The following is a 14,955-nucleotide window of genomic DNA, read 5'->3' as shown; positions in this document are numbered from 1 at the left end:
TTGAGCTCTGTCAGCCTTGGTGCTGTGACCACTGCCCTGGGGAGGCTGTTCCAGCACCCAACCACCCTCTGGGGGAAGAACATTTTTCTAATATCCAACCTAACCCTGCCCTGACACAATTTCAGGCCATTCCCTCAGGTCCTGTCTCTGGTCGCCACAGGGAAGAGATCAGTGCCTGCCCCTCCTCTTCCCCTCACAAGGAAGTTGTATACTCAATTTATACTCAAATCTGTAAATATTTGCACCATCAAACATCCACAGTCAAATTCTGGGGCAGAATTGCCAATGAACTCTCATTCCTGCTCCGCTTCACCCCTGAAACAACCACTGACCCCCCCGTGGAGAAGCCGTTCCTGGAGCTACAGGGAATGGCAGGTGAGGGCTTCAGGACACAACTCCCATCCCAAGGAAAACATCACTTCGTTCTGAAGGGCTTTTCTCCTTTTTCAACATTGGAATGCTTAGTTTAAACCCGAGTTTGCGGCCTGTTGGGTCTGGCCACTGAGCTCCGAGGTCCACAGGCCGTGGCCCCACATGTGAGGCACCTCTGTGGCTGCGGCACAGCGGGGCCCCACGTTGCCAAATTCCCATTAATATCTCGATGGGATATGGAAATATGAGGGCAGAAAAACACACACAGGCACATCTGCTGGGTGCAGGGTGAGGGAAGAGGGAGGGAAGGGGTGAGAACCCGGTCCTGGGGCGCTGCTGCCATTTCCCATGGCAACGGCGATGGAGGCCGGTAATGGCGGTGGGGGAGACGCTCGGGAGGCCGTGAGGGGACGGCACAGAGTGGGGAGGGATGGAGGAGATTTATGGGGAGGGCAGAGGACAAGGTGGGATCCCCTGCCTGGGGGCACAGGGGAACAGGGAGAGCGGAGCAAGGGGGTGGCAGGCTGGGTGGTGGGACATGGGACTGGGTGTGGGATTGGCTCTCCAGATGGGATACTGAGGGGCTTGCCAGGGCATTGGGGGGGGCTGTGAGGACATGGGACTGGGTGTAGGATTGGTTCTCCAAGTGGGATACTGAGGGGCTTGCCAGGGCATGGGGCTGGGTGTGGGATTGGTTCTCCAAGTGGGACACTGAAGAGGCTTCTAGGACATTGGGGGGGCTGTCAGGACATGGGACTGGGTGTGGGATTGGTTCTCCAGGTGGGGTACTGAGGGGGCGCATGGGGCTGGGTGTGGAACTGGCTTTCCAGGTGGGACACTGAGGGAACTGCCAGGACATTGAGGGGGCTGCCAGGACATGGGGCTGGGTGTGGAATTGGTTCTCCAGGTGGGACACTGAGGGAACTGCTGGGACATTGAGGGAACTGCCAGGACATGGGGCTGGGTGTAGGATTGGTTCTCCATGTGGGATACTGAGGAGGCTGCCAGGACATGGGGATGGGTGTGGAATTGTCTTTCCAGGTGGGACACTGAGGGAACTGCCAGGACATTGAGGGAACTGCCAGGACATTGATGGGGCTGCCAGGACATGAGGATGGGTGTGGGATTGCCTGTCCAAGTGGGACACTGAGGGGACTGCCAGGACATTGAGGGGGCTGTCAGGGCATGGGGCTGGGTGTAGGATTGGTTCTCCACGTGGAATACTGAGGGGGCTGCCAGGACATGGGGATGGGTGTGGAATTGTCTTTCCAGGTGGGGCACTGAGGGGGTTGCCAGGATACTGGGGCGTCTGTCAGGGCTCTGAGGTCCCTGAGGTGGTCAGCTCCCACCTGGGGATGGATCCCTGTGTTTCTGGGGCTGCTGGGCTGGAGGAGCCCCTTGGAGGAGCCAGTGGCAGGTCAGAGGGTCCTGGATACACCTTTCCCTATGGAGCAGGTGGGCCCTGGCACCCGGCTCAGCTCCCCGGGGCTCAGGGCTCGGCTGCTGCTCCATAGGGCTGGAATTCACACCCTGCTCTCCTACCTGGGCTCCCCCCTCCTTCACTCACTCTTTTTTTGCACACAGACAACAATTAATTCTTTCCTGTGGCAGTTTTGCTGTTTATGGATGCTTGAAATGGCATTTTCATCCCTGTCAGATGGATTTGGCCTGAATTATTTTTGTTCCTGCATCTTGTCAACATAAATTCTCCTGGTGTTCATCCCTTCCAGCTTCCCCTTTCAGCTCCTGCCTTTTTTCTTCCATTGCAATATCTTTCATTTCATTTCTCTGTTTCTTGTCCTTCACCTTTTGTTTTTCTGTCTTCTCCTTTTCCATTTTATTTACTTTTCAACACCTGCTCTCAAAGCTGGATGATGAGGTTCAGCCCACACTTCTCATCAAAACAAATTAAAGCAGGAGTTTTAAGTTCAATTTCAGCTAATTTGATTTGAAGACAAATTGCCTAGAAATTGTTGGCAGAGCCAAATCAAATTTAAACACAAATACAAATCTATGTGCCAAGCTGGGCTTTGCCTAATGCTCAAAATATGATTTCTCATCTCTTAGGGATTATTGCACTGCCTCACATTTAGCAGGACCCTGGCATTCCTTAGTATTCCAGGAGGAAAACTTGTTCTTGTAAAGGAATTAAGAGTAATGAAACTGTTTTGATTCAACCTAAAATGCTTTGTGAAATCCTGAATTAAACTTTTTAATTTTCTTGGGGAGTTACGTGATTCCCCTCCCTCCTGTAAGAAATTTAATTTAATAATTTAAAATGAAATGCCACCACAAAGCAAAAATGTCAACAAAGGAGATAGAATGTTCCAAAAGTATCTTCTCACATATTTTTTTAGTGAAGGCTGCTTTTTAAAATCCATCTGAACTAAAATATCATTTTAATTCCCCTCAAATTTCTTTTACATACTTGCCATGCCCACTTCAGAGACCCCCAAATATACAACTTATTCAACTGCAGAATAAAATTCTTCACCTATAAAACTGTGATCTGAGTAGTCCTCATGTGATAGTAAGAAAATTAAATGGATTGCACAATACCCCAGGAAATAATTTTTATCACAACCACGGCTTTGATTACATTGTGAGGTTTTATTTACAAGCTTTTTTTGTTTGTTTTTACAAAAATAGATAAAATAAACAACATCCCAGAAGTTTCAGAAAAGCTTTATTTCAGTCTCAGATACTCTGTTGTTCAGCTTTAGGTGCTTTTATATCCTCTACTTATAATATTAATATGGCAGCTAAGGTGGGTTTTGTTCTATTTTAATGCCTAAGTTAATGTTGTGATCTGATTTACTACCTAATTCTTCAAAAATATTACTAAATGATATTTTTGTGACATGAATGGAAAGTTAAAAAGACTATAAAAGCACAGATAGAAACACTCATTTTCTTGAGACTCGAAGAATTCCTTTCTTTAAATACTGTAAATCACTTTGCAGGTGTTGAGAATAAATACAATTACACTCCTTTAAATTAAATCCTGGAGAAAATGTATCCATGACAGGAAGCAAACTATGGTATCTATTTCCATTTAAATGGAAATGCCTTGCAAATCTTAAAAAAAAAAAATACAGGCTGCTCTCATAGTAAATTCTGAGATAAAACCAGTATATTTAATGTTGCAGTTCATTTTGGAAACAAATTACAGACCACACAATTATTTTCATGGATTAAAGAGAAGTACCTGGGTTTGGTTGTTTGTTTTTTTTAAGGTAACTGAGTTTTTCTTAGGATCATTTAATACATTTGAACACTTTTTGGTGTTTATGTTACCTGTAAACAACTCAATAGCTCCAAACCTCTCACTAATGTTCTGATTCCTGACAGGGATTTCCATGTTCTCCCATAACACAGGTGGTTTTTCCCTCCGTGTTTCCATGACAGAAGTTGGAATGTGGCACAAAAAGCAGGGAAACTGAAGATCCCCCAAGGCACAGAAGTACCAGAGGCAGCAGCTGGAGCAGGGTCATGATTTTTGGCCACCCAGCAGAGAAGATCCAAGGGAATATTCTCCCACTGACATTCCCAAGGGCTTTGCCAGTGACTGACTCTGGAACAGTCAGGGCCAGCCAACCTTTAGCAACAACAGGAACTGAAGAGAAGAAAACACAGAAATATGGCAAAAAGAGGATGGGAAATAAGAAAAAAGGTCAGTGTCTCTTCCCCCAAGGTGATAAAAAGGTGGTTTTTTTCTGGTATTATGAGACTCTTTTTGAGAAATACGGTTGTTCTCTTTCTTTGGCAATATTTTCAATATTTAGGAAAACAGAGGAAACAGTTTTTTCAGTGAAGAAATTAATAACTCATATTTCAAACACTGTTGGAAAAGAAACAGAGATTCCCTGCTGTGTTATTCCACAATACTCAGCGACCCAAGAGGCAGGATAATCACCTGGGGGGTGGGAGCACCTCTGAAATCCTTATTCCTCAGCTTTAATCTGAGGGCTTGAAAATGGCTCTCCCACATTTTGGTTTCTGACCTTACATCTTGTGATGAGGCTGAAAAAGCCTTTCATCAGGAAAATGACTAAAAACAATGCACAAAAGTGTCAATTTTTACCAGAAAACCCCAATGTTTTGGCCACTTAGTCATGTAAAATTAAGTTTATGCCTCAACAGAACGACCACATAGAACTAATATGTAAATGTACATGGAATTTAGGTAAATATTACAGTGAAGGATCACTCCATGTCTGCATGTTTTCACATCCAGACCCATCCTTTCCCAAATCCTACCACACCACATCAAAAAATGAGTGTAAACCCAACAGCCCTTTTCCTGCTGAGCTTCAAAATTTCATCTCAATCTGCCAAAGCTCTAAGATGCAAATCAATCAAATAAAAGAGAGAAAAACCACTGATTATTTCTGTTATTATCTGTTACATGCTGCTGTTAGAAGTCAGAATGGCATGAAACAAGCAAACCAGAAAGAATAATGATATTTTTTAAATCTAGTTAGCAAAAGAATCATTATTGGCCTCTACCTGTATTGGATAATTTATTTTATATATGTAAAAATTTGGATAAAGTGGTTATTTTATATATATATATATATATATATATATATATATATATATATATATATATATAATTTGGATACAGTGGTTATTTTTACTTGTTCATGACTACTTGAAATGAAATATAAAGATTTTATAGTACTTTTGACAGCTTTTACAGGAAGGTATTTTCCCTTTTCCATCCTCTCCCTCCATTCTGGCAAACTAAAACAGGAACATAATGTAATTTTGCAAATATTTGTATGACAACACTTGTGGTCATCTGGTAGCCTTCCTGCAGTGGAATTGTGTTACAGAAAACATTGGATTCAACAAAAACTCTTGAAAAGGTCTGTCTTTTGGTGTTGTTTCTTTTAGGTTTGACCTTGCCATAAAATATTAGGTGATGTATAAATCATAATAAACTCCCAGCAAAATGCTGCCTTGAGAGCTGTAGTAAAATCAAATATATATGCCTGAAAAAGGGAAACACATTCAGATTTACAGCCTTGACTACTTTCAAATTCTAATTCTGCTTCAGGAGAGGAAAAGGAGAGTAATTCCCTCAGAACCCTGGCCATAAGGGAAGGTAAATGGCGACAACACACTGAGGATGTAGCCCATAAATATATATTTTTCAATTTCTGTTTAGAAACCATGCACAAAAGTGCACCTGTTCTATGCTAATGAGCCCGTAAAAATGTTTAAAAAAATATAGTTTAGTTCAAAGCTGGCTTGAGAGTTCTGGAAAGCTGGTTAGAAATCCCAGCTGCAGGGCTTTTCAGTGTGTGCTGTGGGGATCATGGTGGGTTCTGAGTCTGGAGGTTACTCTGATTATCTTGATTATCTGGACATTATTGCCCAGAGCAGCCACAGAAATACAGAGAGATATAAAATATTTAATGGATTTACCTGTGAAATACTTGAATTATAGAAACACAGAATTGTTTCGTGGGTTTTTTTTCTATCATGCATCCATTCAAGGTGTAGCTTCTTCCTCCTGGGGATCTTTCTAGATGGGCTGAATTTGGTCCACCAGGCCCCAGATTGTGCCTAAATTAGTGAACTGAGTGATTTACAGGAAGAAAATTTATTTCCATTGATTCTGGAGCAATGTTTCAACACAAATATGCTTCACTGAGTTATTCCTGTTGGTTGTGGCCCAGAGTAGCCACAGAAGTCCACACAGATATAAAATATTTAATGGATTTACCTGTGAAATACTGGAATCATAGAATCACTGAATGGTTTGGGTTGAAAGAGACCTTAAAAATGATCTCATTCCAACCCCCTGCCACGAGCAGGGAACCCTCCACTAGACCAGGTTGCTCATGGAACAGTGGAGTCTCTGGGAATTTTATCAAATACACCAGAGTTGTGGAGTTGGATGAGCAGAATTTCTGTGAGCAGACAAGTGATTCAGATGTCTCCAATAATTCCCATATTTCAATGCCACTTTGCTCTTGACACAGGAGGAAGAACATTCCCAGCTCCAAAGACACACCATTGCTCCTGCTTAACCCTGCAGAGCAACGTGACCTCCCAGGATAAAAATGCAGGGGCTCAGAGGATCTCATCAGCCAGGCTCCACAAAATCAAGGAGCTGAAGAACGAAATATTCGACTTGCAGAGAAAAATAGAAGCCTCCAGCTTAGAGAACCACGCCCTGAGGCAGCTCCAGTGGAGGCAGTCCAAAGCAATAGGGAGGTACAAAAGCTCAGAGAGTTACTTTGAGGATCTTGCAGCCAGACATTATGATGAGGTGAGGAATTTAAGGGACCTCCTGAGGATGTCCCAGGAATCTGAGAGGAACACCTCCAAGGAGCTCAGGAAAGTGGAAGCAGAGCTGCTGAAAGTTAAAGATGCTCTGCAGGCCTTGCTGGTGCTGTCAGAAGACAAAGGTCTGGCAGGGAGAGAGGAACTTCATCACAGGCTGTCAGTCCTCACTGAAAAACTGGAAGCAAAGGATGAGGAAATACAGGTGATATCTGCTTATTATTGGATTTGTGGGACACTGGATGGTGGAATGTCCTGATGGGAAGGGACCCACCAGGAGCATTGAGTAGGAGAGGTTTTGGGACAGGAATAATAGAAAAGTTTTGGCTGCTTCTTGTCACATTAATGATTCTGAGACAATCCTGGAAAACAGAATAATTTTTTTAATCCAGCGTTGTCTCAAGTGTAAGGAAGTTTCAGAGAAAGTCATTAATCTCATTTTAACATCTTTATTTGACCCTTGGACACAAAGACAGGAACAGTTTTTAATACAAAACTGGAAGAGAGACATTTCCATCGTCCTTCAGGAATTAATTTCTAATTTCTGTGGGGTCTGTTAGGCATCAAATTAAATAAAAAAGGAGACAAGAAAATATAAACAGCCGAATTCAACCCCTCTTTTGAAAATTTTCAATTTGCAGAAGCCCTAGTGAGCAGCTATAAAAAGCACACAGGGTTGGGTGTCCACTCTACAGGTTTAGAACTATAATTCCAGTGCATGGCACTGGGTTCTGGTGATAAAATACTCAATAAAATATTCAATAAATTTCTTAATTGCCATTTGCACCAAACCTCCTTATTCTGCCACAGTTAATAGCTCTCTGTGAGCAGAAATGTCTTAACATTTCTCAAAGATGATTGTATTTATTAATCCACCAGAAAGGTGATGTGCAGCCTTATTTTTATGATTGATGGCAAAACCTTTGCTTTTGCTCAGTGAAATTGGGTTTTAAATTATTTTTTTTCTTATTTTGAAAGTAATTTTTCAGATCCTTCATCGTAATTTCATGTCATGTTTACAATAAAATATAGTTATTCTGATATAATAATTATTATATAATTACTACTACTATACATAATATAATCAGTTTAATTTTTCTTGTATTAACACACTTTTTTTGAAATTTAGTAAGAACTGAAATTTTTCAACAGCCATGCTGAATATGTTCATGTGGTAAAATATATCATTTTTTAAGAGTCTTGAAATGCAGCTGAAGCTGAACAACAACACCTTTAATCGTCAGCTGGCAAGTGAGAGCAGAAAGGCTCTGGAAGCTGGAATAATCACACAGAATTTGAAAATGGAAATTAACTCCCTGCACCAAAAAATTAAGGTATTCAAGATTGTACACAGGTTTCTGTTCCTACAAGAAAGTTCAAGTTTTTATTGTTACTTATTCCTTTCGGGTTTTTATGTTAATTTTTACTGGGATTTTGGTTTCCTGCTTGAGTCTAAGGTCCAAAAAGTCAAAGTATCAAATGATGAAATTATTGTGGGGTCTACTTGTCAAAGGTTCAAATTAATTCAATAAGTAAATGAAACAGAGATTAATCAAATAAAAATCCACACCAGTGTGTTACTATTTTGCCAGATCTGGGTCAGTTTATTCACCTGCTAACTTTAAATGAGCTCCCTTAGGGAAAAATCAAATCAAAGTGAGCCAAACATCACAATCTGCAAAATTAAAATTTGACAAGAAGACTCATGGAAATGTTTCAGTGGCTTGTTTAAATTTGTTTTTAGACAAATGTTTTTGGGACAAATACATCCAGTTCAACACTTTCTGTAGTGCTTGTGAGCCAAACATACAGGAAAACTAGATAGAAATAAAACCAAAACTGCCAGGAATGAGATCCCAGATGAGTTTTAATCAAGAAAAACAGTGTATATTCCAGAAAACCTTAATTTTCATGTGGCTTTCTAACAGTTGTGTTTGGAATACAGTTAAAATACATTTTAATTAATTAATTGTTTGTTTCTACATAGAGCTGATCCCACTGGGAAGCTTTCTCTTTCAAAATGGAATTAAATGCCTGTGAAAGATGTTGTTTAGGGAAGTTTTCCCAGACATGGTGAAGGGCAGAACAGAATCCTCAGTTCCTGAGGATTCCTGGAGATTTCCATTTTTTGCACAGGGATATTGTTTGTGCCTCTTCCCTGTGTATCAGGGGCAGAAATTTCCTCCTGGTCTTTCCTTGCCTGTAGGTGCAGATCTGGGAGATGGGAATAATCATAATCCCAGCAACACCAATATAAAACTCTCCCAAAATGCAAATTAGTGTAAAATCCAATTTTCACCTTAAAATTCCTCTAAAATATTTCTATTTCATCTCTTTTCCACACAGTTTTCTCTGTGTGTCCAGTTCTCTAATGGTACATTTAGATCCACAAAACCTTCTCTTGTTTTATCACAAAGAAGCCCAGACATTCTAATTAACCTTATTTCTGTGCCAGAACAGAGTTTATTCTTCCACATTCATAGTTTTGAGCTCCTGGCTTATTCCAGGCCGTTCCAGCTATTCAGACACACTTTCAGGATAACCTGTAATTTGTCAAAGTAAATGAAGCTCCTGTTTTTTCACACTAAAATCTGATGTGGTGAGAGTGGTGCTGTGTTCAAGTAAGATTTCAGCAAGGAAAGAGGAATCTTGTGGAAAACAACTGAGCACACGAGGACAAGGGCACTGAATAAATCAATTTAATAATAATTAAATTTAAAAAAAAAAAAGGAAAAAAGGCAAAAAGTTACTCTGAAAAAAAAATAGAACAACAAATGAAAAAAATCGTGAGGGAAGCCTTCATATTCTGAATGTTGTGTCATGAAAAACATCATGTAGGTGTTCTTAGCCTGAAAAAGGGAGAATTTTAACTTGGAAAAAAATGGCAGATTCCTGTTTCTGTAAATGACACAGTCACCACATGGCCTGGAACAAAGCAAAATCACCAATAGTTTTCTACCAACATGGGAAAACTAAGCTGAGAAAAAGTAATTCTTAATGTCTATTAGAACTTTAAGAGTTTTTGTTTCTTCTTAGGAAAAGGATAGGCAGCTTTATATAAAAAATATCTATGCAAATAGGATGCCTAAAACCCTGAAGGACAGGATTGATTTGGTACCTCAGGAGCAAAGTAAGTGTATATTCATTTTTCTTTTCTGTTTAAGTTATGTGATGTTTACATTGTTTTATAACTGGGGGGTATATTCCAAAATAAATGCCAGTGTAGCACTTTTACGTGGGCTAAAAAGGAAGTTTAAAGGCCAGTCTGATGGTCTCATCTGAGAGAAAACCATGTGTGTCCTCAGTGATCCTTTGGGTTTTAATTCCAAAGAGATTCATTCCATGCACAGAATTGATGTTATTTAGGATAAAATAGTGCAATGATAGAAAAGAACAAGAGAAATTAAGTTGTATCAAGGAAGAAGGAACTCTTTACTAAACAGTATTTTCACATGGATGCTCAGATAGATACTGGGGAGAAATATCTACTTTATGGAATTGTGTCCATCAAACATTCCAGGAGCAGCTGCCTTTGGGATTCCACTCCCTGATTCCAGACACCCAGTGCTGTTTGAGACACCCCAGTGCATGCTGCCTTAATTACACCCTTAATTAGGCACTTAATGATCTAAACACGGACTTCCCTGGGTGAGGCACCTCTTTAAAATACCGGCCCTAAAATTCCTGCTCCTGAACCGAAGGAGAAATTGGAACTTCTTTTCATACCAAAAAACACTTAAAATCTACATGGCAGCAAACCAGCCTGCTGGAAATACTGCACATTCCCACAGAATTCCTTAAATTACAGGGCCAACACAAAGTTTTGTCACGTTCAGCTGCTTATTTCTTTCCTCTCCCTCACCTTTGCAAATCCATTGCTCTGCCTTAACTGCAAGTGAACCACGGGGAAAAGATTGGGAATTCAAGGTGTAAAATTAAGAAAAAACATATTCCTGCTTCTCATCCCAAGATGGACATGTTTTTTTTATGAGGCTTTGAATTCCAGTTTCCCACATAACTAATGTTTTTTTAAAAAATTTTACTCCCACATGGCCTGATACAATATTCTTATTAAATTCTGGTGCTTAAACCACCATTTATTATTTTAGTTAATTTTTTTTAAGCAGGACAAGGGAGCTCATTTGGAGAGAGACATGTGATTAAAAGGTTCCAAGCAGAGCTGTCTGATCTTTTGGAATTTTTGGCCAATAAAGGTTTCATTCTCCGCCAGTTAATTTGGAAACCTAGAGCTGGAATTCCTGACAATACTTTTTTTTTCCTTTTCACTGCTGAATTCTCCTTTAACAGACCAGTAAAGAGCTGCCTCTTCAGGTCGTTTTTTTCTAGTTGATGTTGCCAAAAGTTTTCAGCCAGCAGGAAAACGAAATCTGGGGCTGTGTTTTTTAACACCCCTGATAAATCGATGAGGGGAGGCTTCCTCGTGCACGCAAATAAAACGGATTTCTGGGATGAATCCACCAATTCCATGAGCTCTTCCCGAGGGCAGAGCGCGCAGGTGCCACCAGCTCACCTGGGGGGGCAGCGCCCTCTAGTCCCGGATCCGGGGAACGCGCCGCTCATTCCCGATGGGAAAAGGGCTGGAGGAGCTGGGAAGGGCAATTCCCTCCGCACCATCAGAGCGATCCTCGGGTCGGTCACCCGCGACCTTTTCACCACTCAGTGCGAACATTGGGAGGGCACCGTTTTTATGGAGAGCGTTGCTTTGATTTCTGAGGTCACAACTGGGAATAAGGATGAATGTAGATGTAGGTAAAATCCCATTTTTATTGCTGTGTTAGCAACTGTCTCAGCTCCTGCACTCATGTCCAAATTATCCTAAAAGTAGAATAAAGATCAATACTCTCCATCCCATCTCCATCCAGCTATTTCTTTAAGCATCTCATTCAATCAATCCCTTGAAATCTCTTCCAAAACCCATCAATATCTCAAACAGTGTTAAGCATTTGCTCTGAAGAGCTGGGTTCCATAAAGGCCCAGATTTAGGAATCTGAAAGCTGAGGGCTCATACCAGACCTCTTAAATTTACCTTGTTGAAAACTAAGCCCATCTGGGCTCTAGGGAATAGACACAGTCATTTGTCTTTGCATGTTCTATCTGAACAGAACTTTGTATATTTTTAATATATGTTTATGTATAATATAGATAAATTATATATATATATATATATATGATGTACTGATGTACAGATGAAAAGTCTCAGCATTTATAGATCAGGCAGAACAAAGGATTTATTAAAGGACATTAAGACATGCATTAAAAAAACATGTTTAAATCCTAGGCCACGTACCAGTATTATTAGTCATCAGAGATATCTTTTGTTTGTATCAACAATACAATTCCAGAAACTGCTGTACTGCCAATGACTGTCCTTTTCACCAGGTCTGAGTGTAAACAGAGCAGTACAAGTAGATAAAGAGAGTTTCAGAGCACTGCTGCTGTCACAGCACCAGGACACAGAAAAAAGCCCAATCCAGCTCATAAAGGTAGGAAAGATCTGGATCCAAATCTAATCCCGTATTCAAACTCTCAGCCAAGCTGGATGTTATTCCCTAAGTTTCAGTAACATGCCTGAATAGCCTGGTCCATCATCTTAACTTCCCAGGAGGTGGGTTTTGCATGAGTGTAATTATAGTGCAGAAAAATATGTTGTGATGCAAAATAAGAACGTACCAGCAATGGAAATTACTAATCTTTTAATAAGTGTACTTTTAAAAGTCACTAAACAAGCATTCCCTTGTTATTTTTACCTCTAATTGCCAATTACAGGAGAAAAAGTCTTCAGAAGACAAGGATGAAGAAGCTGCAGCAAATGAAGTGAACTCAGATGCTCAGAGAACAGAAAATCAATCAACCAAGAAAACACTGGTGCCAAAAACTTCTAACAGAGCACACAGAGGTATGTTCTGTAATTTGGCTCACAAACTCTCTTGATCTTTTCAAATTACCAGTGGTATTGGTAATTTAGCTGGAACCTGACTGACAGGAATGAGCTTCAAATGATGTGTTAAGGTGGTGTCACACAGAGCAGAGCAGCTCTGCAGCAGCCAACATCTCCATCCTGCTGCTCTTCCAAAAGCACTTCCTGCCCAGGTTGGTAAAAATTCAGTGCTTTCTCTGTAAAAGTATAACTAAGAGCTGTTAATTCCACACTAATCGACCACTGATCTCAAATTCTTGTTGGGAATCTTCATGCCAGCTGGTGGGAATGTGTATTCCTCTGGCTGGGAAAGGAAAAGGACTTCAGGGGTTTGGAGTTTCTCCTTGTTACAGTGATGACTGTAAATAGATTTTAGGCAAACTCATGTGAAAGTTATTTGCAAGGGACTCATTACAAACACCTTTATTTTGAAGTAATTCTACAGAACAAAGAAGAAGCATTTGTTCCTCTATCCAAGTTTTTCTTTCTAGAAATATCCATGTGATTTCCATTAAGGAAGAGCCAAGATCTGAATGCCAGCATGGGAAACACTTCCCAAAGGGCAGGACACATACAGGCCACACATTTACAGAGGTGAAACAGGTTGAGGTCACTTCATAAAGCCTGAAATTTGGGCTGTGTTAATTCCTGTGCTTTGTACTCTGCCTTTCCAGCCCCCACCAGGTAACCAAAACCATTTGCCTTTGAAATTCCCTTTTAAAACTGGCAGAAAACACAGGTCTCCTGATGCTCCCTGTGAATCTCTGTCTGAAACCCTGAAAAATCTGAGTTTCTCTCACTGCTGGTATCAGACTTTCCTACTGAAGCCTTACTCAGCTTTTTTAGTTGCTGCAGCTTCATATTTCTCCTTTAAGACTCTGCCTCATTCTGGAGGTATCCTGTGAGTCTCTCCAAAGCACAGGAACTATTACAAGATAAATATATTCACTGTATTCCTTTTCCTACTAAAAAGTGGAGTCACCTCACTTACAGGTGAGAGTTGCTGCATATTTTGCTCCACAAGCAACCCTGAATTAAGGGAAGGAAAATCCTACATATATCTAAGTTCCACTCAACAGCAAGAAAATGACAATTACAGTTCAGACCTCACATAGTTTCTCTGTTGCATTGTACATGACTTTTCTGGCCCTATATTTAGGAATTACTGATGATACTTGCAGCTAAATTCACTTAATAAAATTAAACATTGTGAAAAAGGTAAAAATAAAGACATTAACCTGCGTTCAATGGCACAATGATCTTGTTTAAATCTTGCCCCATCCTGTTGTATTTATTATGAAGAGCATTGTCATAACCCCCAAGACTGAAGTACCATCAGTAACAACTGAAGCATTGAAATAGGGATGGGAAACTTGCTCTCTAATGTTTCTTGACTCTTTTATATTCCTAAACCCCAAAATATTTAATTTTAGAGTATTTAAGGGAGGGCAGGCTACTGATGGAAGAACACACTTTTTTCAGGATTTGTGAAAGAAAAGGAAAAAGAGACAGAATTGCTCAAACAGGAGTTGAAAAACCTCATGAAAACTGAACAAGGTCCTCAAAGTGATGGTGTAAAAGACAACAATCAAGAGGGAGATGCAGTGGAAGCATCTGAAAAGGGAGAAAAGCCAGAAGAACAGCAAATTAACAGTGGGAAGGAAGGGAAGGAAGGTACAATTCCACACAAAACACCCGTCAGGCCGAAAAAAAAATACACGTTCTCAGAAGCCATTGAGAATTTGCACCAGGGGCTTCACACGTCTGGTAGAAACCCCAAAGCAGGGAGCCAGGGACAGGCAGGGCAGGGCTGCACTGAAACAGCTGAATCCAGAGGGAAAAATTCCTTTGGGCTCTACGAGCCATCCTTTGGTAAAGACACCAAGCCCAGGCAGGAGGATGGAGCCGCCGGAGCGGAAGGATGTGCTCACGTGGCGTTTGCTGAGAGGAAAAAACAGCTTATGAAAGAACTCTTTGGAGCAGGAGCTGCTCAGAGAGACAACCCTTCGAGTTCCAACACGAGAGGAACAAAATGCAAGGATGCAGGATGAGACACAGGCCAAATTCCAAACCTCCACGGCGAGTTCGTCACGGGAAGCGCCCGACGGGAACAAACTGCCGAGAACACACAAAGCATTTCTGACAGTCAGACAAGTTACAGCAACTTATCTTCAGAAAATTCCAACTTCTAAAATGTAAAACTGTTAAAATTGTTAAAACCAAATGTTTTACCTTCATTAAATGTGTATTAAATCTTACAAGCACTGGCAGTTTCTTTCCACGAGCTTTCCGACACGACGCTCAAAATATGGTCGCAGAAGAACGTTCTCCTCTTCTTGGTCTGTGTG

General features: G+C 40.8%; 1 protein-coding gene across 10 annotated transcripts; it reads left to right on the top strand.

Moving 5' to 3' along the window:
• The first annotated feature begins 298 nt into the window (after positions 1 to 298).
• LCA5L (lebercilin LCA5 like) lies at positions 299 to 14,727 on the top strand. 10 transcript variants are annotated; one of them, XM_051767998.1, is made up of 9 exons: positions 642 to 742; positions 3,751 to 4,045; positions 6,366 to 6,655; positions 6,767 to 6,874; positions 7,866 to 8,003; positions 9,706 to 9,799; positions 12,070 to 12,173; positions 12,457 to 12,586; positions 14,090 to 14,727. In XM_051767998.1, the coding sequence occupies exons 2-9, from the start codon at positions 3,865 to 3,867 to the stop codon at positions 14,656 to 14,658; spliced, it is 1,614 nt and encodes a 537-aa protein (XP_051623958.1). In that variant the 5' UTR covers positions 642 to 742; positions 3,751 to 3,864; the 3' UTR covers positions 14,659 to 14,727. The 10 variants fall into 10 exon arrangements, with proteins under 10 accessions (XP_051623955.1, XP_051623957.1, XP_051623958.1 ...); XM_051767996.1 differs by adding an exon at positions 1,203 to 1,279 and having other exon boundaries at positions 728 to 742; positions 6,366 to 6,874; XM_051767995.1 differs by lacking the exon at positions 642 to 742 and adding an exon at positions 299 to 375 and having other exon boundaries at positions 6,366 to 6,874.
• Positions 14,728 to 14,955: the final 228 nt, after the last annotated feature.

Source organism: Manacus candei, unplaced genomic scaffold, assembly GCF_025592945.1.
Source record: "Manacus candei isolate 608988 ecotype Guabito, Panama unplaced genomic scaffold, ASM2559294v1 h1tg000091l, whole genome shotgun sequence".
NCBI classification, from domain to species: Eukaryota; Metazoa; Chordata; class Aves; order Passeriformes; family Pipridae; genus Manacus; species Manacus candei.
This window is presented reverse-complemented; position numbering and strand designations above follow the sequence as displayed.

Bases quoted from the DNA above. Each gene is read 5' to 3' on its own strand.
- LCA5L (XM_051767995.1), top strand. From the start codon at position 3,865: ATGATTTTTGGCCACCCAGCAGAGAAGATCCAAGGGAATATTCTCCCA. The intron at 4,046-6,365 runs GTCAGTGTCTCT...CTCTTGACACAG, and splicing joins GATGGGAAATAAGAAAAAAG to GAGGAAGAACATTCCCAGCT. The intron at 8,004-9,705 runs GTATTCAAGATT...GTTTCTTCTTAG, and splicing joins CCCTGCACCAAAAAATTAAG to GAAAAGGATAGGCAGCTTTA.